Raw genomic sequence first — 26,946 nt, forward strand, 5'->3', positions numbered from 1 at the left:
AGTGTGTTCTCTGGTCTATTTTCTGTTTGATGGACGAAAAACCCGAGTTTCCGGGAGAAAAAGCCGCGCCACCCTCGCCTGAGACCAATTAACTCTGCCACGTTGTTTGTAGCTGAGTACAGTACTCTGTGTATCTGTATTTTATGTTACAGGAATACTGTGCATTTCGTACTGTGCAAACTAGTTTATGTAACATTTTATATAACTGTATATTTATAGATATTATAATGCATATTTTTAGATATAACTGTGTATGTTTGTTGGGTCATCTATGTATATTTGTAGCCCTCTTAGCCAGAAGGCTCTATTCGGGGCAAGCCTTACCGCTAATAAACGGATTTAATAATAATAATCATAATAAGATTCATTAAAACAATGTCTGAAAAATGACGAGCTAAAGATTGATCACTGCATCACAAGAACTCTCCCGTTTACGCCTGTCTGAATGTGTGACTGTTTCTGGCCACAAATAATATGGTTATAATACCTCACCTCTTTCTTCCACAGACATAGTTCCCTGTGATTTTTTTTTTCTTTTGGTTCACAAACTGAACTTTTGCACTCAAAGGGCTGAGATTTCATGATATTTTAGAGATCCAATAAAATTGCAGAATGTACTGAAAGAGATTTCGAAACAGGTGCCTTGGAGATGCTGCCTACAGGTGCACAACGGCTGTACTAACTCAATTATCAGTTGGAACACCCGTAAACGATAACATATACGATATGTTTTTAATAGGATCAGAGAATATTTTGATTACACCATGTGTAATAAGTTATTTACAGTCTATGCATATGCAAATATAATACATTATGTGTACAAAGAGAGAATAAAGGTTATTGTTGTGATAATTTAAATTGTAATGTAATGAAAACAGTGACAGCATAAAATATCTGGATTACACAGCATAAAATGACAGCAGAAACATGTGATTCTCGATGTTGTATCTTACACAGAAATAGAATTGCAAATGGCAAAATTAAAATGTTTCAAGTGCATGTTTATAGATATTACAAAGATTCACAATAGAATAACGTTTTTTGATTCATTAATGATGAACTCTAAGGATATAAATATGCTCTCATAGAACAGAAAAAAAAAGAGAATGTAGAAATAAGGGCAGTTGTTACATGTAAAAAACCTACTTCCACCTAGTGTTATGGAGGTGGGTGGTTTGAATAAATATAGTGAATAATGAAAGTGGTAGAAAGAACGGCAAAATGCAATGAAGTGGTAAAAAGTTTTTTTTGTGGTTGATGCTGTTTAAACTTTGCTTTTTTTGCATCATTTGCCAATGCTAATACTAATGGTATTACTATGTCATTCATGAGAATTTGCAGGCGCCTCCGTAGCCAGGTGGGAAGGAGCAGCAGTGCGTAGCACACGCTTTTTGAGTAGACCGGGGTTCGAGCCCGTCACCACCAAATACGGAGGATGCGGAAAGATGAGAGAATGACCACCGCATATCCCGGAGCAATATGGGCTTAGTTGCTAATGCTCCTAAAAAAAATGAGAATTTGCCGTATTCACATGATTCCTAAGGGATTTTGTCATTTACAAATCCACAGGGAATCGTTCTAGGCACCTATTACGAATATTTGTATTCCTCCGTCAAATATTTTAAAACCCTCAGATCTGTTCCTTTAGACATTTTAAAGGCATCTGATTGGCTTTTGGCATAAACGCCTTTGAAGGAAGCTCCCCCCCCCCCAATTGAGTAGGAAGTTTCCTTTTTGGTCGCATATTATATATGATGATAGTTGGCTGGCGGCCATCCAGCTTCTCTTTCTCAATTTTTTTTTTGGCCAACACTTTTTTCTCTTTTATATTAATGACCTTTTTCTGTTTAGTAGAAATACTCTTGATAGCAAATTAGGAATCAATAGGATTGAAGTCTTCCAAGAGACATTTCCATAATCCAATGCTAATTAAACATTATATAAGGGCTGTTTGCAAATAAGCTAACAGATGTTTTCTTGAAAAGATATGTAATCACAGGACATGAAACAACACACTGGTGAAGGCACTCCAGGCATTTTCCCCACCGTTTCATGAATGTATTCAGAAACCGCTGTCGTAAAATTAGGAAATACATATTCAGCAAGGTTCAAGGAATCTGGTTGGTGAACACGTTTAATTTTATCGTGTTTACCCAGTGGGTTCCTCGCCAGATACTTTTGTAAAGGCTAGAACACAGGAGAGTCAGAATAGGCAACGACTTCCCATCTGTAATGCTGTGGTCTTTGTCATTTTATGACGACTGTGCGGGATGTATCGTTGTCATGCAGGAGACAACTCCGTAACTTGTTTCTCGAATATGACTATTGGACCATGCACAGCTTGAAGTTATACGATTCATGTAAACTTGTACCTTTGGCATGCGAAAATTGGTTAATTAATGACCTTCTGACCAAGTTTAAATTCAGGTAGCCATTTCAGTATAGTTACCCAATACCAATAAAGGTATACAACATCCTGTAACAAGCAGAAAAGACATGTTACATGTTACATATGTGCCTTTATTTCTGCGATAGGGAAAGGCAACGCTCTCCAGAAATATCCGTTACCTTGCTTTCGAATTATCCTCTTATATTCATTAATTTGTTATTAGGTTTTCCCTCTAGTATTCTATTGTTACTTTGGGTGAAATTTGTAAATAGAATGTATTTTATGACTACAAATTTCAATTTTAATAAATAATAATAATAAGAAGAAGTAGAAGAAGAAGGGAGCTATGGACGTCACACAGTCTGTGCTTCCGTCCTCCCCACACCGGATGACGCGAGGAAATTTTATGGGCTTTTTCACTCCGCGGCTGAGTTAGTCGGTTTCAGGCGTAGATAACAAGTTCCCCTTCCCCCGGAAACTCGGGTTTTTCATCCAGAAAAACAGGAAAATCGACCAGGAACACACGCTATTTACTTTCCGATTTATTTACTTTGCCTGTTAAAATCTAGGCTGAATGGCGGAACCATGGTCACAGCCATAAATACTTACGCAGTCCCGCACTGAGCTGGAGGAGATTAAAAAATAGACGAGGATAATGATGACCAAGAGCAGCAAATACCACTGGAAGTCAGCCATCGAGAGCCTGACCACAGCCCGTAAAGAAGGAGGAAGGGGATTGAAACTTCATTGAACAAGAGCAGGCGGCGATTAAGAACCTATAGGATTACTTCCAGGGAAAACACATCACCAATCTACCGAGCCATACGAAAGACAACTGGCACACACTTAAAAAAAAAAATAATAATAATAACTGTTTTACTGGTGACAGTAGACTGCATATAACGTTTCATTTTGACGAAACTTGCTATGTTCAATAAACCAGAACTACTTTACTATCTGTAATCAGTTATTTAAATTCCAGTCTATCGATCGTTCTCCAGTAAGGGGGTTTCGTTTTAGTCGTTTTAATTATTTATGTAATACTTATTAAATAAATTTATTTAATAAGTTTAACGAATTATCTTATATTTCGTTTATTAAATTAACCATGTAATATAACCTTTCTTTGTCTAAAAGTAGCACAAAATTGTTATCAAAATTGCTGGGATTTCTCTTTCTATTTCCCTTCAGCTGTCAATTTTCTTTTGAGCATTTTATTAAGTTCCGTACAAATCTTAAATCCTCCATATAATGTCATGTTATTTCGGTATTTGGGAAGGTATTTGCTCTGTTTGAAGTAGAGCAATCAGGTTAATCATGTCTTCCCTTCCCACAAATACAGCCATTCACTGTGACGCAGAAGTTTACTTCCTTCTGCATGCCTTATCTACAGATATTCCTATGGACGATATCCTTCTCAATTATTATCTGTAATTACACCTTGTCGAAACACGCGCATCAACTAGTTAACATCCATTTCAGGTTCAAATATCCATTCTGAGACAGTGTTTCTTAAATGTGAATAACAAATTAAAATTTTTATGCTGTTATTGTGCTTATAGAAGTTTTACTATTATTTTTTTAAAAATTGTTTATGGCTATTTTATTTTCCGCAGTAAAAAGGCACAAAATGTAATTCTTATATATAGCAGCCATTTTTTTAGCTGGTTACTTACCTCATAATTTCTGTCATGCGTAAGAAAATATACTGCTACGTGGTCTGGAAGGATGTTTTTTAGAAGTTGAGTATTGTATTGTCTTAGTTCCCTCATATCTTGAAGTTCCTTTTGAGCTTGAAGCTTCCAGAGAAAATCCAGCCTAGAGGTGATTTCAGTCTGTGGGTGAAAATATCTCAGTACTGCAACTAATTAAATGAACTAAAATTTTAAAGTAAATTTACATAGTATTTACTAAATATTTTTCAATAATGTGTTATATAGTAGCATTTATATATTTATTATGTAAATTATTTCTTATAAAATAAAGCTATTTTTCTTTCGATTCGAATCCTTGCTGTAACAGATTTTGACGATCAGCTCTACTACCACCACTTTAGAAAGATATGAACAATAATGGCGTTAAATTTGGAATTAATTTTATAAAACGAAAATAAAAGAGAAATATAAATGGTAAACTTACCTTAAAACCAGGTTGAGGACTTGATTGTTGTAGACTGCGCATGAACCGAAGCCATGCCATTCGAGTAACAGATTTATGAAAAAATGGAAGCACATTCGAAATTATGAAAACTCTTGATTGGCTATACCGCTTTTGAGAGAAGTTTATTCTAAAGAACAGAGTCACATGTTTTGAAGACATTAAACAGATTTATTATTATATATTATAAATATAACCTACAGAGTTAGATGACGCATAGCAGAAGCTTGGTTGATGGCCAGAAATGTGACATAAGATATTAATTAATGGAAAAGAAAATGATACAAAATTAAAAATTGGACAAAATAACATGAAAAATCACATCGGAAGTAATGAAGGCATTGTTAAAATAACTCTCTAAACCAGCTACAGTTATTGCGTTAAAACGAAGTATGGCGCCTCCGTAGCCAGGTGGGAAGGAGCAGCAGTGCGTAGCACACGCTTCTTGATTAGACCCGGGTTCGCGCCCGTCACCACCACATACAGAGGATGCGGAAAGGTCAGGAAATGACCACCGCATATTCCCGGAGCAATATGGCCTTAGTTGCCAATGTTCCAAAAAAAAACCAAATAACAAAACGAAATATAAAATAAATGAAAAATAAAGATGAGAGAAAAAAAGGAATTTTTCCTGAATTAGATATCTTTTGATTATTTGAAAATGATGGCGGTTTTTAGGATTATCTTTTGATTATTTGAAAACGATGGCGGTTTTTAGGATTATTTTACTTAAACCATAAATTGCTTAACTCAGATAGGAGATATTGATTTTCATCCCTCTAAAGAACAAATCGAACTTAGAAAACGTGTAGCTTACGTATTTCTAAGCTACATTATCATCAGTCATTTTCAATCCACTTCAGGATGAAGGCCTCTCAGCAACTTTACAGTTCCTTCTGTTTTGTGCAATGGCCATCCATTTACTACCCACGAACTCTTGAATTTCATCTATCCATCTCCGTTGTTGTCTTCCAGGTTTTATTCTAGCTTCTCTTGGGTATCATTCTGTTACTTTTTTTAGTCCATCTGTCATTATGTCTTCGAGCTATGTGTCCTGCCCAAGTCTATTTCAGTTCTTTAATTTCGATAAGAATGTTCTTTACTTGGGTTTGCTGCTTAATTCATGTATTTCTCTTATCCAACAGTGTGATTCCTAATATAATTAGTTCCATTCTTCTCTGTGTAGTTTTGCTTCCCCTCCATTCTTTTGGTGAGTGCCCAAGTTTCACTTTCATAAGTCATGGTTGGGAGTATACATTGGTTCATTATTTTACGTTTCAAACAAATTGGGATATTGCTCCTCAGTATGTGACTATATTTCCTGAATGCTGTCCATTCGAAATTTTGTCTTCTCTTGACTTCCAGCCATTTATCATTGTTACAGCTAATTACGTGTCCAAGATAAGTATATGGATCCACCTTTTCAATTTCTACTCCTTCAATGATTATATCCCTTTCTGTGACATACTTGTTCTTCATTACTTTTGTTTTAGCCATATTCATCTTTAGTCCGAAATCTTTACTAACTGTGCATAACTGATTAAGATTTACTCTAATTCTTTTTGATCGTGGCTTATGATCACAATGTCATCTGCAAATCGTAAATGGTATTGGTACTCTCCATTTACATTGATTCCTTTCTGTGACGAGTCCAACCTTCTGAAAACTTCCTCAAGGGCAGCAGTTAACAACTTCGGAAATATCGTGTCTCCTTGTCGAACTCGGTTCTCAATTTTAAATTTGCTACTGTCTTTGTCTAATCTAATAGAGGAGGTGGCGTTCTCATATATTTTCTTCAAAATCATAATATGTGGAGTGTCTATGCCTTGTCTTTCCAGTGTGTGAAACATTGCTTTATGCTATATGCAGTCAAATGCCTTTTCATAAACTACAAATGCCAGGCATAATGGTGTTTTATATTCATTTGCTTTCTCCCTTAGCTGTGATATTACGTGAAGGTGATCCATAGTTGAGAATCCTGTCCTAAAGCCAGCTTGCCCTTTCAGTTGATTCTCATCAAGTATTCTTTTTAATCTGTTAGTGATGACCCTTGTGAACAACTTGTAGATGTGGGACAAGAAGCTAATTGGTCTATAATTTCCAATTTCTGATTTGTCTCCTTTGTTATGCAGCAAAATTATGATGGCATTATTCCACTCCTTAGGCGTCATGCCTTTCCTAATGTATTTTGTGAAGAGTCTTGCCAGTTTCTGTGTCATGTCTCTTCCTCCCAATTTTAACAACTCAACAGTAAATTCATCTTCACCCGGGGTTTTTTGATTCTTCATCTTCTTCAATGCATGTTCTGTTTCATCAGGAACGATATCGGGTATGTCGTATGTGTTGCAAATTTGTGATCCATCTTCCCCACTGCTGGCATCATTTATACTACTATAAGTACTATGTATATATAAAGTGCTTTAGCATCATAGTACACAGCCATTTCTGAATAAACAGAAAATTTTTAAGGCGGCATCGTTTTAGGTTATATCTCATATTGTGAATACCTTCACAACGAGTTGCCATGATATTGCACTACTTCGAATAAGTAATGCTTCACCTAAGGAGAAGACTAATGTTACTTATTCTCAGATAGGTACCACCACCCAGACGGCACCGTTTCAGGGCTTTTTGGCCCTTCTTCGGTGAGTGGGTAAGTACCCAAGTGATGTAATGATCGCAAAAACAGTTATGAAGTATACATAGTCCAAATTTGTTCGCAGCTTGAAGCTCTAGCCCTAAATGCGCCTTAGTTTATATACATCATACACCATCAGGCATCTCTCATATTGTGGAGTTATACTTCATAACTGTTTTTGCCATCATTGCATCACTTGGGTACCTACCCACTCACCGAAGAAGGGCCAAAAAGCCCTGAAACGGCACCAGGGGGAGAGCCTGATGATGTCCGGAGTTTCCAAGGATAGGCAACAACAGCCTTCTCCACTGGGGAAGCGTTGCCTATTCGAGGAGTTTGAGTTTTTGAGTAGTGTGAGTTGAAGGAGTTACTGTCCCTTTCATTCTTCTACACCGTTTCTTTTCCTCTTCCTCTCCTACTATTACTTTCTCTCTACCTTTTTGCTTTTCTAATTCTAATAGGGACAAGTGGATAGTCGAGTTATTATCCCACACATATACAAAAAGTCCTGAAACGGTGCCGTCTGGGTGGTGGTACCTATCTGAGAATAAGTAACATTAGTCTTCTCCTTAGGTGAAGCGTTACTTATTCGAAGTAGTGCAATATCATGGCAACTCGTTGTGAAGGTATTCACAATATGAGATATAACCTAAAACGATGCCGCCTTAAAAATTTTCTGTTTATCAAGAAATGGCTGTGTATTATGATGCTAAAGCACTTTATATATACATAGTCCAAATTTGTTCTCAGCTTGAGGCTCTAGCCCTAAATGCGCCTTAGTCTAACTACTATAAGTATTATATAAGGCATCTTCTGCTATTTAAATGATGCCTTCTTTGCTATTTATGAGTACACCATCATTATTATTCAGATTCAATATCATTCGTCTTTCTATATTACTGCTCATAATTAATGATTTAGATCTTTTGTTTTTCCTTAATGCTTGTTCTAGTTCTACTTTTCTTTTGTTAAATCTTCTTATGTTCTCTCTGAGAGTCTTCCTAATGGTTTGGATAACTCAGTATATTCAATTTTGTCCTTGTCGATGTTTATCTTGCTCGTCATTTGTCGTCTTCGTCTCATCATAACTGTTTGTTGACTAATTCTTTTTTGAATTTTGGTCAGTTTTCTTGACTATAAACTACGCATTATAGATTAAATTAATTAGCACACCCATGCCAGCAGTTTTGCTTAAATGTAACTTATCTGTTCTGACAGGGAAAACTGCTTCTTGATAGTGCTCTTATAGTTTGGCGCTAAGCCTGATTTTAAAGATGTTAGGTACTTAACGTTCGTAATGCCTCTACTGTAATTAATATAAGTGAAAAGTAAATATCTAATTAACTTATTGCAAGTTAATTACTAATTAGTTAAATAATAATATATAAAACCAATTGCCTTCACTTCTCTGTACATACTTCAACATAATATTCACTCAACTTTTTGTAATGTATTTTACTTAATTTCCTTCTAAATGTTAATACAAATTGAATTGCAATATATATTTCTCGCTCTGTGATTTAATAAATTAAGCAAATACCAACACGTACCTCAAATCGTAGCATGCTATCAACGCTTTCGTAATGTACGTTTCTTATATGTTCCTCGATTTTAATAACGATTAAAATATAACACATATTTCACGTTTCTGCTATGAGTAATATAAATAAAATAATAATTCAACAGTAATTCATGATTTCTATATTCATTAAACTGATAACAAAAAAGAGCTGTACATAGAAGGAATTTAGCTGTTACATGCGAACAGATGGACAGAAATGGTAAAGATAATAGGTACTTTATGGGAACACTCCTAAAAGTAATGATATAAACTGCTTATTTCACTAACATATATGATTTGAGAATAAATTCAGAAAATTTTATTCTTATTATTGCCGGTGTTCTGCCAAGAACAAGTCCATGCATACAGTTAACCAATTCTAAGCATCTACCTATCCTCAGCCTTTTTCATTTCTCCATATCTACCATTCCTTCTCAATTCATCTGTCATAGTTTTTCCCTCATTCTCCCTCTAGGTCTCTTCGCCTCAACTTTTCTCTCCATCACATCATTTTTTTTATGAAAACCCCAAACGCGAGAGGTATTAGAACCTATAGTACTTAGTACCATGCTTAGGTTGGAGGTTGAGAAGACGAAAGAAGATATTTGTTGACATTGGACTTGAACTTCTGTAGACTGTAATTTTCAGAAAATAGGGGCATGTTGAATGAATAAACGAGGAAGGTGAAAAGTTGGTTCTGTGAGTTTGAAGTTGGACAGTGGCGGCACGTGTTCGGACTGTTTTGAAAGCGAGAGCGGGAATTATAGAAGTCAATTCAGAAGAACAGTGCCCATGGAAATATCTGTAGAAGAGGCATGCAGCAGACACAGTACGTCTATGAGACAGCGAGTGGAGAGACTCTGTTAGAGATGAATCATTAATTAACCTAACTACCCTTTTCTGAACTGAATCAAGAAGCCTAAGAGAGGTTTTGGGGGCACCACCACAGATGTGGGAACAATATTCCATGGTAGGACGGATTTGTGATTTGTACAGAGCGAAAAGCTGTTGGGAAGAAAAGTAACGCCGAGAGCGAAAGAGAAAACCAAATTTTTTAGATGCAGAGGAAACAATATTTGTAAATGTGCTTGTGCCAAGAGAGATTAGAAGTCAGGGTAATCTCCAAAAGAGATATATCATTTTTCCTAGAAATCGGAGTGTCACCAAACATAAGCATAGGAGCAGAAGAATCCTTTTTGCGAGATATAAGACAAGACTGAGTTTTAGAAGGATTGAAATCAACTGTTTCCTTTGCCCCACTGGAGAATTACCTGGAGATTGGCATTTAAGGAATTGGTAGCAGATATTCGAGAAGTTGAAGCTAATTGAGCAGGACAAGGTTTTTAAAAATGGAAAGTGGAATTCAATGTGCCATCATCGGCAAAACTATGGATAGGATTTCCAGTCAATGGAAGAAGGGCATTAATATACAAGAAGAAAAGAGTGGGGAAAAGAACTGAACCTTGGGGGGCACACTAGCATTAGTGGAGATGTTAGGAGACAGAGAGCCATCTACCATCACCCTCAGTGAGCTATCAGAAAGAAAACTGGATAACCAATTACAAAAAACAGTTGGCAAACCATAAGATGGAAGCTTGTTTAGATGATCTTTATGCCAAACACTATCAAAAGCCTTTGAGATGTCAAGAGCAACTGCTTGTGTTTAACCAAACTTTTCCATTGAATTTCTCCATAAATGGGTAACATAAGCCAGAATATCACCAGTCGATCGATGCTGACGGAATCCATACTGGCGATCGTTAATCAGATGGAAGGTTTCTAGGCAGTTTAAGAGTTGGCAGTTAATTGATTTCTCCATTAATTTAGAAAGAGTAGAAGTAATTGCAATGGGACGATAATTGGATGGGAGCGACTTGTCACCCTTTTTAGGAACTGGCTAGATATCAGCAAATTTCAAAGCAAAAGGAAAAACACTTTTGGACTAAGAAAGTGAAAAAAGGCGGTAAAGAACAGGGTAAGTTCAGGAGCACAGGTTTTGAGAACAAGTGGAGAAATACCATCAGGACCTGGAGCTTTCTTACCATCGAGATTCATCAAAATCCTTCTGACATCCTTTTGACGGAAGACCACAGGAGGTATTGAATGGAGCGTGTTGGGAATGGTGGGAGGTGTTTTACCAAGGTGATTAATACATGAGTTGGAAGAAAAATGGGATGCTAGCAGGTCAGCTTTATCCTTGGCTGAAGTGAGAACAGAACCATCTGGTTTGACAGAGGTGGGAGCAGAGATGGGCAAAAGTTGCGGCCAATAGCTTTGGGAAGAAACAAGAATGCTCGGCTACCATTAGGGTAAGAAGCAAGTTTTCTACTGTTAGCCTGTTCAAAATCTAGTTTGGACTGATTAATGACTGCTTTACATTTGTTACGAGCTTTTGTGTAGGAAGATGAAACTGAAGGATTGGAAACAAGCCAATTACGATATGAAACATTATTCTCTTGAACAGCCTCAGCATATTTATTGGAAAACCAAGGTTTAGATAAAGGACGAAATGTTACAGTGGAGTGTGGAATAAAGGATTCCATTCCTACAAGAATAATTTCACTAACAGGATCAGAGCAAACGTTGACATCAGAAGTTTTGAAACAGTAGTCCGACCAAGGAAAAGAAGAAAAGAAATCTCGCAGGTCATCCCATTTTGCATTCTTGTAATGGCAAAGAATACGAGGTTGGGAATAGCCATGAGATAAAGGCTCCATTGGAGAAGAGACAATCACCAAGTTGTGATCGGAGGTACCTAAAGGGCCACTCACTTCGATCGTGTACTTAGAAGGGTTGTTTGTGAGAAAAATATCAAGCGTGTTGGCTGCATGGCTAGGATTGTCCGGTATTCTTGTAGGTAAATGTACAATCTGTGCATGGTCATTAGAAATTGCAGAAGCCTCAGCATCTCGGCCAGCTAGGTTGGTGTAACTAGACAACGGAAGCCAGCTGAAGTTGTGAACATAGTGGCATAGTGGCATAGTATTTAGGTTCAGGCGCCACCGGTGGTTTCCCACATCTGCACCATATGTACTCTGTGATGAAATGCAGAACTACTGCACAGCCAGAAAAAAAAAGTGTAATGTCTGGTTAGTGTAGTATTGTACTTTGTTCTGTTGTGTCTGGCTGCTTGGCCGTGGGACCCCTACTGGGACTCCACGTTGCCCACCACAACCACTGGGAGGTGAGCCAGGCTGCCCATTATACTCTGGCTGCCTCTGCCAGGGTTGCCTGAGGTTCCTGACAGAAGCCATAAAAAATAATAATAATAAAATAAATAAAAAAATAATAAAAATAATAATAAAATAAAAATAAATAAAAAATAATAATAAAATAAAAATAAATAAAAATAATAAAAATAATAAAAAAAATAAAATAAAAATAAATAAAAAAATAATAAAAATAACAAAAAATAATAAAAATAACAAAAAAAATAATAAAATAAAAATAAATAAAATAAAAAAATAATAAAAATAATAAAAAAAAATAAATAAAATAAAAAAATAATAAAAAAAATAAATACATAAAAAACATGAAGAGTGAAAAAAAAAAGTTGAGGCTGTAAAAAAAAAAATAAAATAAAAAGATAAGAGAGCATATGGGGGGGTAAGAGAAGATTATCATCAGCCATTTTTAATCCACTGCAGGATGAAGGCCTCTCCAGCAACTTTCCAGTTCCTTCTGTTTTGAGCACTGGCCATCCATTTACTACCCAAAAAGGCGCCTCCGTAGCCAGGTGGGAAGGAGCAGCAGTGCGTAGCATACGCTTCTTGATTAGACCGGGGTTCGAGCCCGTCACCACCAAATACGGAGCATGCGGAAAGGTCAGGGAATGACCACCGCACAGGAGCAATATGGCCTTAGTTGCTAATGCTCCTAAAAACCAAATAATAATAACAATAATAATAATAATAATAATAACTACCCAAAAACTCATGAATTTCATCTCTCCATCTCCGCCTTTGTCTTCCAGGTTTTATTCTAGCTTCTCTTGGGTACCATTCTGTTATTTTCTTAGTCCATCTGTCATCATGTCTTCGAGCTATATGTCCTGCCCAAGACCATTTTAGTTCTTTAGTTTTGATAAGAATGTCCTTTACTTGAGTTTGCTGCCTAATCCATGTGTTTCTCTTCTTATCTAACAGTCTGATTCCCAATATAATTCGTTCCATTCTTCGCTGTGTAGTTCTCAGCTTCTCTTCCATTCTTTTGGTGAGTGCCCAAGTTTCACTTCCATAAGTCATGGTGGGGAGTATACATTGGTTCATTTTTTTACGTTTGAGACAAACTGGGATATTGCTCTTCAGTATGTGACTATATTTCCTGAATGCTATCCATCCAAAATTTATTCTTCTCTTGACTTCTAGCCATTTATCATTATTACAGCTAATAACTTGTCCCACATAAGTATATGACTCCACCTTTTCAATTACTGTTCCTTCAATCATTATTTCCCTTTCTGTGGCATACTTGTTCATTATTACTTTTGTTTTAGCCATATTCATCTTTAGTCCAAAATCCTTACTAACTGTCCATAACTGATTAAGATTTTCCTCTAATTCTTTGGGATCGTGGCTTATGACCACAATGTCGTCTGCAAATCGTAAATGGTTTAGGTACTCTCCGTTCACATTGACTCCTTTCTGCGACCAGTCCAATCTTCTGAAAGCTTCCTCAAGGGCAGCAGTAAACAGCTTCGGAGATATTGTGTCTCCTTGTCGAACTCATTTCTCGATTTTAAATTTCCTACTGTCTTTGTCTAGTCTAATAAAGGAGGTAGAACTCTCGTATATTTTCTTCAAAATCATAATATATGGGGTATCTATGCCTTGTCTTTCCAGTGAGCGAAACATTGCCTTATGCTGTATGGAGTCAAATGCCTTTTCATAATCCACAAATGCCAGGCATAATGGTGTTTTATATTCATTTGCTTTCTCCATTAGCTGTGATATTACGTGAAGGTGATCCATAGTTGAGAATCCTATCCTAAAGCCAGCTTGCTCTTTCGGTTGATTCTCATCAATTATTCGTTCTAACCTGTTAGTAATGACTCTTGTGAACAACTTGTAGATGTGGGATAACAAGCTAATTGGTCTATAATTTCCAATTTCTGATTTATCTCCTTTCTTATGCAGCAAAACTATGATTGCATTTTTCCACTGCTTAGACATGACACCTTTTCTAATGCACTTTGTGAAGAGCCTTGCCAGTTTTTGTGTTATGTCTCTTCCTCCCAATTTTAACAACTCTACAGTAACTTCATCTTCCCCCGGGGCTTTCCGATTCTTCATTTTCTTCAATGCATGTTCTACCTCATCAGGAAGACTATCGGGTATGTCGTATCGTATGTGTTGCTACTTTGTAATCAATCTTCCCCACTGCTGGTATCATTCCCTCGCTCCTTGTATAATTCTCTATAGCAGACTTCTGCTATTTGAATTATGCCTTCTCTGCTGTTTATAAGTACACCATCGCTATTCTTCAGTTTCAGTATCATTTGTCTTTCTGTATTACTACTCATGGCTGCTGATTTAAATCCTTTGTTTTCCCTTAATGCTTGTTCTACTTTTCTTGTGTTAAATCTTCTTATGTCCTCTCTGAGTCTCTTTCTAATGGCTTTGCATAACTCAGTATACTCAATTTTCTCCCCGTCAGTGTTTTTCTTGCTCTTCATTTGTCGTCTTCGGTTCATCATGACAAGTGTTTCTTGACTAATTTTTTCTTCTTTGGATTTCTGTTTCCCTATAGGTTTCTTGGGCTTTATCACTTTCAGAAAGTTGTAATATTCCTCGTCGATATATTGTTCCTGAGCAGTCTGCAGAAGCTCAAACTTGTTCTTAAGTTCCAGTACATACTGCTTTTTCTCCTCCTCTGTTATCTCAAATACCTTTGTATTATTTACTCGAGTCAGTTTTTTCCTTTCCTTTATCTATATCAAGTGTACATCTTACCATTCTGTGATCACTTCCAACATTTACCTTATTCAAGACGGTAACATCATTCACAATATATCTTCTGTTAGTGAGGATGAAGTCGATTTCATTAGTTGTTAATCCATTTAGGCTCTTCCATGTCCACTTTCTGTTCACCCTTTTCTTGAAAAAAGTGTTCATTACTGACAGTCCTTGAGATTCTGCAAATTCCACAAGTCTTTTACCTCTTTTATTTCTTTCACCAATTCCAAAATTTCCTATAGTTCCTCTTTCTGCGCTGTTTTGCGTTTTTCCAACCTTAGCATTGAAGTCCCCCATAATAATAGTGTAGTAGGTTTTCTGCTCATCTAGAAGACTCTCAATTTCGGTGTACATTTCTTCAACCTCTTCATCATCATGGCTCGATGTTGGTGCATAAATCATTATAATCTTTAGCTTGTACCTCTTAGAAATCTTGAGTATTAGTCTTGACACCCTTGGTGATGTACTTTTGAATTCTTTGAACCTTTGAAAATCTTTATGGACCAATAACCCAACTCCACCTTCACTCCTTTCACTGTTTCCATTGGTGTACAGCAGATTTCCACTTGATAAACTTATGATTCATTTCTTCTTCTTGTTTCAGCTAAACCGATGATATTCCAATTCACATTTTCTAATTCCTTTTCCAGCTCTAATATCCTGTCTTCACCGATGAGCGATCGTACGTTATAACGTAAGAGAAGTACGTACGTAAGAGAAGAAGAAGAGGTCAAATGTGGGGAACAGTAGTTGGAGTGGACCAAAGAGGGAAGGCAGTCCACTCTAAGGAAGAGGATGGAGAAGGGAGTCGAAAATTACAGGAGCAGGTGCCCCTGTGAGTATCCTGCACCCAGGGTAAATTGCATTATCCTATCCCAGTAGGGGATCGCAGGGGTTATTCTGTTCTGACCTGAGTTCCGCAAGTCTTGCTCTTCTACAATTGAAAACAGCCTGGGCGTAGCGTGTTAAGGCTATTTATGTGGCCTCTTCTTGAAGTAAAGTTGATTCCTGATTGCGGTGGTTTGTGAACATTAAAATCACCATGGAAAATTACCTCACTGTTAGGAAAGTTGGACTCTAGAAAGTCAAGTTGCAAAGAGAGGAAGTCAAAGAGCGCCAAGTGATTAGTGGAATTGGGAGAACGGGTTTTTTTTATCGTATCATGTGAGCAATACACGAAGGAACCAGTTTTTTCCTGCTTTCTTCGTGCATCGTGGCCGTGAGATCCAACCGGATAGTGCGGCACCATCGTGATATCCCACCCCGATGCGGGATTCGAACCCGCGACCTTTGGGTTGCCAGGCAGGCATTTTACCCACCCGGCTAGCCCGGTCGGTTGGGAGAACAGTAGAGACAGCAGATGAATTTGACACAATGAGGTAGAGAGATTTTAAGCCAGAGAAGAGTGAAGAGAGGAGATTCCAAATTACCAATTCTCTGACAGGGAATATCGGAACGGACATATGCACAACTACCACCTTTGAGGCGAAAGGAATCATATAGCGAATAATTTGGGCAACTGAGATGAGCAGTATTTGAATCAACCGATAACTGAGATTCTACCAGAAAACGTACATGGGGTTTGGCAGACTGCAAGTGGAAATGGACATTGTTGACATTAGAATTGAGACCACGTATATTTGTCAAATGAACTAGGAAGTGTTTGGGAGTTTTAGATCTTTTCGCAGATAAGCTTACTCTATTAGTTTGACAATTCAATATTTTCTTACTACTGAATACACATGGTGTATTCAGTAGTAAGAAAAAGTAGGGGGACATGCTGTGTGAAGTAATGAAATTTTTGGATATGGCGTAGACATGGTAAGAATATACCCAGATCCTTGACATATCGTAGCATCGAAAATGCCCCAGCCCGCATACACTACTCGGACTCCCTCAAATCACTATATGGCAGAGTAGAGGTAGCAAGATTTTACACTAGCTGATTCGGAAGCCTTCTAAAGAGTTACCAATAGGTTCGGTCCGGTGTACCAACTAGCGGCCGGCCTGCGAACACCGTTTTAGAGCTGTACCCTCGCAATGTAAGGAAGATTGGATCTCACCATGATGTGCATCATAACCTCAAAAGTCATCAGTCATACTGCATGATGGAAGACATGGGGAAGATTTGACCGGAACTTAGCTCTAGAGACTAAACATGGGTTCTACCACTTCAAGCCTCCAATAAGCAAAGTGGTGGTATTGCACCGGTTGATGAGAGTCATCTACCACCTAGTATTGTCTGGTAACACAGAGGGGCGGCATTCCTGCATGTGGTGTGGGCGCCACACCTCGACCCCTGCTTACGTTGGTTCATTCCAGGGTGGTCACCCACAGTGTGCTTGTGCATGGAGGTTATACCCAGGTTTACTAACAGTCCCACCATCGTGAAGGTGCAAGCAGAGGATGATTTGGCTGTCACAGACCGTCCGGACTTCGCCGAAATTGGGTTTACTTGACTTGCGTGTCACCCGAATATCAGTTCCATCAGCGTTTTAGACTCCCAGGTAATCAGTACAGCTTGTCTGGCATATCTGAGAAAATGTCTGTGGCATCCTCAAGGACCATTTAACAATCACTCTCCTAGCAACACATCTGCAATCCAATTTCTCTTACGGCTTCCGATTATTTCAGTCAAACTTCTCTTCTCGTGCACCCATCTCAAAACCTGCTCATTTCTCACTTTATCAACCAAGCTTATCTCCTCCATCTTTCTTCACACCCACATCTTAAAACTTTCCAGTCTTCTAATATCTTTCATTCTCAGTGTCCATGTGTCTAACACACTCCAAACCAGACATCGTATCAATATTTTCCCTAAATCAATTCCTATTTTTATGCTGTTTTTGTTGTGATTTTTCTGCTGCTCTTTGTTTCTTCCGCCCGTGCTGGCCCGTTCTATTTTCTCTTCTCCTATTTCAATATTTGACTTGCGCCTTTAACTCTTCTCACTCTCATGAACCTTCGTCGTCACGATATTTCTTCTCATCACGCCTATCACAACTTTTCTTTAGCCTTTTAACCAATTTCTGCAGTCTTTCCTCAGAATCTGTCGCCAGTGCATATCATCTGCAAATCTTACACTCTCTCTTCTTTATCCTAATTTCCTTTGATTTGATAAAGGAGATGTCCAGAAACGTCGCGTGCATATGAGGCACCGTTTTTCAGTCTCATCTTCACGTCCCCTCAAAAAGAATAAATAATTGCAGACAGTTGTTTTAAATATATATCATAATAATTATCAATGAATTGAATGCATGATAAAATACTTTTTTTGAATAAAAACAAAACAAAACTGTGACCATTTTCTAACCCTACACCTATTTTCTAACAACACCAAAAAAGTTGCTTATCAGAATGTTTATTATTCTGTTTCTTATGATTTACGGCTGAAAAAAAAAATTATGATAATGTGGCTGGTGACTTTTTAATAATGTTCATAATACAGTAACAACAAAAACCAGAATAACCATTTTCGTTTTTAATTTTTATTTATTTTCATTTTAAAATTTGCAACCTATTAAATCGGATGGCGCCCCTTTAACCTACGCACACACACACACACACGCGCGCGCGCAGCAGCCCTTATCAAATGCCTATAACATTTATTTTCTGCATATTTATTAAATAACTCGGGTTCAGACAATACTCCTGTTTCACACATCTTCCTGTCTCCTCACATTCAGTGTCACCTTGCCCTACCCTAACTATTTTGTTTGTTTTTTATTCTTTGCAGTAGAATCTACTTACTATTCTCCCCTTAAATCCACTCCTATCCTTTCCAATATATTCATTAATTTAACCCATCAAAAGCCTACCCGATCAAGAGCCTTCTCCAAATTTATAAAACATATACATACGAGGGGGTATCAAAAAGTTCGTACCCTGACCTAGGTAAAACATCAGTAGGAAAAAGCTGATTTTATTCAATAACATGTGAAACTTGATTCCCGTAGCTAGCTGATCGTACACCAGAGGTTGAGCCCGGAATCTGAGGAAGGATGCTATCGTTGACAAAGTGGAGTATCGAGAAGTGATCAAATGTCTTTTTCTTTCATTGACGAAGAAATGAAAGCTGTGTATGGGCAGAATTGTCCATCCTATGACACTGTAATAAAGTGGAAACGGGAGTTCCAGTGCGGTTGTACAATCGTCTTTGACGAGCCAAGAGAAGGAAGGCCATCAACATCCACAGAAAGTGAGATTTTTGCAAAGGTTGAGCAGCTGGTGCTGAATGACAGACGTGCGACAATTAATTTCCTCGCAAATGCAGTGGGAATTAGTTATGGGTCTGCTCACAGCATTTTGCATGACCATCTGCACATGTCTAAGGTCTCCGCACAATGGGTTCCAAGAGATTGTTGACGCCTTTACAGAAGCAGTGTAGAATGCAATGTTCTTTCCAACTGTTGGATTTGTGTAATGCTGATGTTGAGAACTTTTTTGATCGGTTGGTGACAAATGATGAATTCTGGTTGTAACAGTATGATCCGGAGACTAAAGACATGTCAAAGCAGTAGAAGCACACCTACTCCCCACCTCCCAAAACGGCAAAGACCACTCCCTCTGCGAAGAAGGTGATGTTGTCCGTGTTTTGAGACAGAAAAAGGGTTATTCTGACAGATTACCTACCTTCTGTAGTATTCTCCGGTAGTATTCTTAGAAACAGAATACTACAGAAATCTTTTGAAAAAGTTACGCAATGCTTTGAAGGTGAAAAGGCATGGAATGTTAACCAAAGGTGTCCGTCTTCTATCAGACAATAGGCGCCTCCGTAGCCAGGTGGGAAGGAGCAGCAGTGCGTAGCACACGCTTCTTGATTAGACCGGAATTCGAGCCCGCCACCACCAAATACGGAGGATGCGGAAGGGTCAGGGAATAACCACCGCATATCCTGGAGAAATATGGCCTTAGTTGCTAATGCTCCTAAAAACCAAATAACAAACATAACAAACTATCAGACAATGCACCGGCTCACACGGCCGTTGCCACTATCAACTTTGTTGCCAGTACGGCTTCGAACTACTGCAGCACTCACCCTATTCTCCTGACCTAGCACCGTTAGCATTCTTATTTTGAGAAATGAAGAAACCATTGCGTGGACGCCACTTTAATTCGTCTCAGGGAGTCATCAATGAAGTGGAATCGTGGTTTCAGGCAAAAAGTGCTGCCTTTTGTGATCAAGGCATTAAACAACTGATCCATAGATGTGAGAAACGTGTTACCATACCTGGAGAGTATATAGACAAGGATTAAACTTTCCGGTGAAGTTTCACCTTTCTAGGGCTATTATTCCTAGGTAAGGGTACGAACTTTTTGATACCCCCTCGTACACCTTTGTTCACTTTCAGATATCTTTCTGTCAACATTTTCTCATGCCTGTTGTATCCCTTCCCCCCCCCCCTTTGACTCAAAACTGTTTTTCTGCAACCGTTTCCTCCGACATTCTTATTCATTCTTCTATTTAATATTTTTAGCAATGTCTTTGTCGCACGCGGAAACGAATTTTAGTTGTAAAATCTTTATATTAAAATTTTTCTTACTCTACACTAAAACTGTAAAAAAAAAGTGTATGTTTGGATAGATTTAGAAGGTAAAAAAAATATAATAATGAAAATAAAACTACCTATTTCACCAATGACTAAAACACAGAAAAAATGCGTTGCGTTTTCTAGGCGCGTTCGTATGTGCATAAAGCTCCTGTTATCCATGTTTGTCCGAATCCAGCAGTTTCCACGTCTAATAGACGAAATTTTACATTTGGTTCTTTTAGAATGATTTAAAAATAAGCACTTTACATGTGTAAAGAGCTTGTTACCCTTTCCAAGTTCGTCCGTTGGCATGTACTAACTCCACTCTCCGGAGGACAGATTTTCATGATATGTTATATTTGGCTCTTTTGGAAAGATATATCAAGCCATCCCAAATTTCATTAAAATGGGATCAGTAGTAATTAGTAATCCGACAGTTATTATTTATTTGTTTCATATATATATATATATATATATATATATATATCTGATAAATAGCCTATCCATTTACTGCATATTGTAGCTAAAGCACGACACATTGTTGATTACCGCGCGTGTTTGAAGGAATAGGCATAATAAATTAGCAATGTGGCAGACGCGCAGAAAAGAAATGTTTTCTGGTTTCAGATATAAAAGTCTGTTTTTTTCAAGAGCTTTTTTGTTGACAGTTTACTAAATATATAAATCACGAATTATTACTGTTTGCTTATTATATTAATCACAGCATAAACGTGAAATAGGCGTTGTATTTTCATTTTTATCAAAATCCAGGAGATAATAATTATAGTACATTATAAGAATGACGACTGCGTACAGTGATCCCATGTACGTGTTGCTATTTCTTTATTTTATTAAAGCACAAAAGATCCATGGAATATGTTTTGCATTTCAGTTTTTATTAAAAACATAACAGAAAACAAGGCTTACAAAATGCTTAATGCAAGTGAAAACAATTACTTTTATAATTATTAGTTAATCATCAATTAATTGGTAACAAGATAATCAGTTATTTACTTAACGTTTACTATTAATAACAGAAGAATAAAATAATTCAATTGATTTAAGAAATAAAATGGGACACACCTGAAATGTGAAACCGTGTTTTTAACCAACTTGTTTTCATCTCACCCTTAACGTGAGATGGAAAAAAAAAAAAAAAAAAAACAAATTTCACTCTTTGTGCAGTCTATAAATATAGTGATTTTTCGATTTACCTACTGTTGTTTATAGAACTTTTAGAATATTTATCAAGAGATGCGCATATGTTCTGTCCGGTTTGGTTATTTCTTCATTCGATCAGAAGTAATATACAGTGGCGGACAAAAAAACTGCATCACTTGTGAATTTTGAATATAATGTACTTTGCGCTGCATTGCGGGTTGCAGAAATGTTCGAAACGCATTTGTTAGATGGGATATATATCTCTGTGAATAAAATGCAATAAAAAGACTCCACCTTATATACCTAATTGCCATTCCAAACACATTTTTGCATTTACGCATTATTGCATTTACGTGTACAAACTGAAATGACAAGTTAACGTAATAGTATTATGTACTGTAAATTAGCAAAATAAGTCCTCAATATTTTGTTGTTCCTTCTCGAGCTGCAATTACAGCCTTGCAACGATCTGGCATAGAGTAATCAACTTCAGGATATACGGTTGCTCAATTTAGTGGTACCACACCCTTGCAATGCTCTCCTGCAGCTGAATCTTACTTGTTGGCTTCTGAGCAATTTTAGACGACATTATGTACCAGCAATTTTCAATAGGGTTCAAATGTGAACTGTTGCCGGGTCGGTCCAGCACTGTAACGCCATCATTTTTGAGGTATGACTGCACATTAAAGGAGAAAAACGAGGAAAAACATTGATGTAAGTATGCTTTAAGCCTTGTGAGACAAGAAGACAAACTCATTATTAAATCTAAATAGCATAAAACGTACCAATTTTGCTGTTGAAAAATGCAGTTTTGGACGTCTGTGTGGTGATCTCTAATAACGGGTTTCAGGCACTCCTCCAAGATAGCAGTGTAGGTTTCTGCATTCACCATTCCGTTAATAAACTTAATCCGCCCCCATCCCTTTGCTTGTTATGCATACCCAGGCCATCTGACTGGTGGGGAACTTTACAGTCGGTGTTATGCAATCAGGATGGTATGCCTCCGATTTTCGTCTTCTGACATATTGTTTCTCATCCGAGCAGGTTGAATTTCGATTCCTCAGAAAATATGACGGTATCCCAGTGTTCTTTTTTACACCAAATATGGGTTTTAGCCCAAGTAAGTTGCTTCTTCCTCATTTGTTGGGTCAACAAAGGCTTCTTCTTGGGCCGATTAGCCATGCAGATCACATTCCAAGAGCCGTCTTTGGATAGTTCGTGCACTTGTTTCAACACTAGAGGCCATTTTAAAGTCCAATTTTAGATCAGGAGCACTAGCATGGCGATTACGAAGGCATAGCCGTTTCAATTATCGATCTTGGGAAGGCGTATTCACTTTCTTACGGCTTTATCCAGGTCTTCTCTTCACATCTCTGGTTTCGCGCTTTAATTTCAGCACCCAGATACTGTTAACTGGTGGCAGCCTATTTTATCAGCGATAGTACGCGTAGAAAGCCCTTCCTGGGACAGAGCAACAGCCATACTTTTTTTTCTTGGTATCAACTGAACTTATGGAGACATGCTTACACCTCCGCAAAACAGTATAGTAATGAACATGTATACCCTTCCAACGGCTTATGTATAGAAACGGCTGATGCAATACCTTGAAATTACTGTCTGATGCAATAGAAGCGTTATCTGATGCAATACCTTTCCTTTGAGACAAACAAAATGACTGTAATCAAACAATATCTTATACGTTTCACTACAAATGTAAGGTGATGCAGTTTTTTTAAGGTGATGCAGTTTTTTGTCCACAACTGTATACTTGGAGTACCAGTTTTTTTTTTTAACTATTTTACTTTAAAAAATACTACCCAAAGCTATTATTGGTTATATATTTTAAATTGGTTTAGGGAACTTTTTATTGTTGTAGGAATGATGCCATCGAACCGCCTGGCCACTTCATTAGGTTCACGAAAGTTTGGACTATATGCAATAATCTGTGCAAAAATATGTAAATCTGAGAGGTGACATAGTGTGTGGCGCATGCAGGAAAGCTCTATAAAGCTGTATGACGCGACTTGCACCAAAATAATTTCAGCGGAAATGGGGGGAATGGACAGGATTGCTCGGATTTCCAAAAAACAAAATTTTAATTGGTTGTGTATGTTTAGCTGATAGTGTAGTGAGAGGTTGACTGCTTTTTTTTTGTTAGGGAATCGGCTTCTGTGGTTATAATGCACCTCCCAAAGTTTTTGCATTTACTCTGATCCAAGCCCGAGGCGAGATTCGAACCCGCGCTCTTTGGGTTGCCAGGCAGGCATTTTACCCATTTGGCTAGCCCGGTCTGTTGACTCCACTTGTTGAATTTCGAAAGACTAGTGTCATTTGAGACTTTAAAAGAATGGAAGAGGATCGTCCTGAAAACATCCGTAAACAGAGGCAACTACTGCCAAAATTGTAATTTGATGGTGTGAGGTGCTCGACGTCTGGAAAGGATTATAAAGTTTAATCGTTGACAACGACAGAACAATTAATGTGTGCATTTAATGCGGGAATATCACAAAGCACCAGTATCCGCACCATGTGGAAAACCCTACAAAGACTGAACTGTGGGAGTAGGACACCTACACAGAAGCCACCAGTGTCTGACACCAGCTGTAAAATACTTGTGGTGTTGGTGCCAGAAACACAAAGTATAACATTTACACACCACTATAAATACTTTCATAAATGAGCATCACGTTGCATATCCCATACTGGGTTCTTGTTTATGTGCATAATATGTAAGAACAAGGAGTACAAATTTGCGTTTCTCAATGTCATGTCGTAAGAGGAGTTAGCAGAGTCCGCGTTATGATGTGCGCAAGCATATTGCGATAGGATTTTTGTAGTGGCACATAATTTTTTTTTCAAGGGGGTCTCTAGTTCCATATTGGTAACTTTTATGAGCCTAATCACGCGAAAGTACAATTATATAATGTATAAAAAAGTTCTTGGAGTACTTTAGACTGTAGTCCCCTTCCTCTATTTGATTAGTGCCATCTTTAGTAATGCAAAATGGCATATTTTTCAAAGTTTTAATACCTCTTCTTTTCCTCTCCGTTTGGTTTTACAAAAATAATTGCTGCTTTTGATCTACCATGTCCACATTTCTCTCACTATTTCGCTATGCGTTTCCATGACCAGTACAGCTCAGATGAATATTATTATGTTCTATGATAAACGATATGAATAAGCATTCAGAAAACATGAGACTATTATCTTCAATTTAAAATGATATATCTATTTTCATTTTTTTTTTCTATACACTATACATTATTTTTATACTTATTTTGTTTGTAAATATGTGATTACATCGCTTTTGTCACTTCTTGAAATCGAAAAATCACATCTACGTATAGTGAGCTTACGATTTACGAACTTGCCACCTTTACGAACAAAATATTTTGACACAGGCATTCGAATTACGAAATTGTATTTCAATCGTGGAAACATTTCCACGACTTTATAAGTAATCACCTTTAGAAAGTCAACTGCATCAGAATGAAATATGTTCAGTTTTTATGTACTGTATTTAATATATTTAATAACATTGGTCTGCACAGATTTTGATGTTTTCCAAATTCATAGTATTTCTGGGTATACTTGTAGTGCTAATTCTAAAAATCCAAACCGTTTTTACTTTTAACGTACACAGGACCGATACGTAACAATTCGCATCCGTGTGAAAAAAAATCGGCGCCATCAACCAGGAAGATTTTTTACTACAAATACACTTAAATTATTTATTAAATTACTTGAAAATGAACATCATTTAAGTATTACAATATATGTATTACCAATGATAAGATAAACGCAGTACCATAAAATTAACAAAATTAAATATTTTATAAAAATAGTACTTTTCTAGTTTTTGCAGAAGCAAAAATTATTATTATTTTATCTACATCAATTTCGTCTAATACTTCGTGTTCGATAATTATCTACATCAATTTCATCTAATACTTCGTGTTCGATAAATCAATTTCATCTAATTATTCGTCTATGCTAAACCTGGACGTCTGTGGATGTCTAGATCTAGTTTGTCCCTATCATGTTCGACGCCATTGTGCAGTACACACTCCTTGGACCGGCCCTCCACGTACAGCTTTATTACAAACAATATGATTTTCCTAGATGCACATTCTATGTATACTCGATCTGCTTACTACTTCCTCTGTGACCCACAAATATAGACGTGCCCAGACGTGTTTAGACATTCTAAAACCTGCAAGTCAGGTAGCTGTATAAACTTGAAAGTGTTTCTTCTGCATATTCTGATGTATTTTGGTGCAGTCCTACTAACTAGTATCTGCTATTAATTAATGTGATTTTGATATTCTGTGTTTTTGACAACAGCACTTCTGGCTGTGCGAATAGTCCAAATATATTTGTAACATTTGGCTTTTCTGTACACTATGTATACATTTTGGGTTAATCTTTACCATCTAGTACACTTCCGGTTGATCGTATCGTTGCGAGTAGCAGTAATTGATATGCCTAGCTCGCGCTATGCTTAGTTTTAATTAGGGTGTTTATCCCCCGCTTTACCGCTGTTTTAATAGCGGAAAACGAGTTCCTTATTTTAAAACAGCGGTAAGGGGGGATAAGCAACCCAAGACTAACCATAGCGGGCTATTCATATACAGTGACGTCACGCCGCCTCGCAAATCAACCGGGTGGGTACTAGCTTGTAAAGATTAACCAGTTAAATATTTTAGCCTTCTCTTTCGGATGCAACAATATTCCTCGTGCATTATGGAACCCCAAGCAAAAGGCCTTTTCCTAATTGACCTATGTAAACGCAGGAAAATAATTACATAGTGATATGTATTCGACCTTGAGAATGCCGCGCACTACAATTGCACAGGTAAATAATTACATAGGTCATTTCCTGATTAGATATCGATCAGTGCGTTTCGACAGGTGTGTCTTTGACGTAGAAAAAATTTGACTTACTCCGTATACCTCTACAGTTTACGTAGAAAAGCGTGGGTGAACAAAGCGAGCAGGGGGCGAAGCGCCCTAGTTTTTATATTATTATTTCTTCTTCTTCTTCTTCTTATTATTATTATTATTATTATTATTATTATTAACTCAGTTTATTACAGTATGCTTCAATCCTCAACAAGTTTCAGCTAGGGGGCTGCTTATATACATTTCTACATTATATCCTAGGCAATAATCATACAAATAGTAGAAAAAATATGCGTACATAAACATTAGGTTCTATAAAATAATAGCAAATAAATAAATAATGGCAGCCCATACAAGCAAATAAAGTACATATACAGGGTGATTCAGGAGGAATAGTAAATATTTTGGGAGGTTATAGTACCGATTATTCTGAATAAAAAAGTTCATATAAACGTGTCCAATTCTGAATGGATGCAGAGATACAGCTGTTTGAAACTGGAACGCACAAAGCCATTATGAGAGGTATTAAAGAACGATCAGTGACTTATTGTTTGTATTTAATGACTTTTTGAATGATACAAAACACAAATAATTGACAAATTTTTTACAGCTCACAATAAATGTTCGAAAATCCCACCGTCAACCTCAATGCA

General features: G+C 37.2%; 1 protein-coding gene across 2 annotated transcripts in view; it reads right to left on the reverse strand.

The window, feature by feature from the left end:
• The window catches only part of LOC150084415 (adenylate cyclase type 8-like), a 405,296-nt gene that overhangs the window by 65,076 nt on the left and 313,274 nt on the right, over positions 1-26,946 (reverse strand). For both annotated transcript variants that reach the window (XM_090375213.1, XM_090375212.1), the window contains exon 17: positions 4,066-4,224. In XM_090375213.1, the coding sequence (XP_090231339.1) occupies positions 4,066-4,224 (159 nt within the window). The remainder of the gene's footprint in view (positions 1-4,065; positions 4,225-26,946) is intronic.

Source organism: Mastigoproctus giganteus, chromosome 6 (assembly GCF_048544385.1).
Source record: "Mastigoproctus giganteus isolate SK-2022 chromosome 6, ASM4854438v1, whole genome shotgun sequence".
NCBI classification, from domain to species: Eukaryota; Metazoa; Arthropoda; class Arachnida; order Uropygi; family Thelyphonidae; genus Mastigoproctus; species Mastigoproctus giganteus.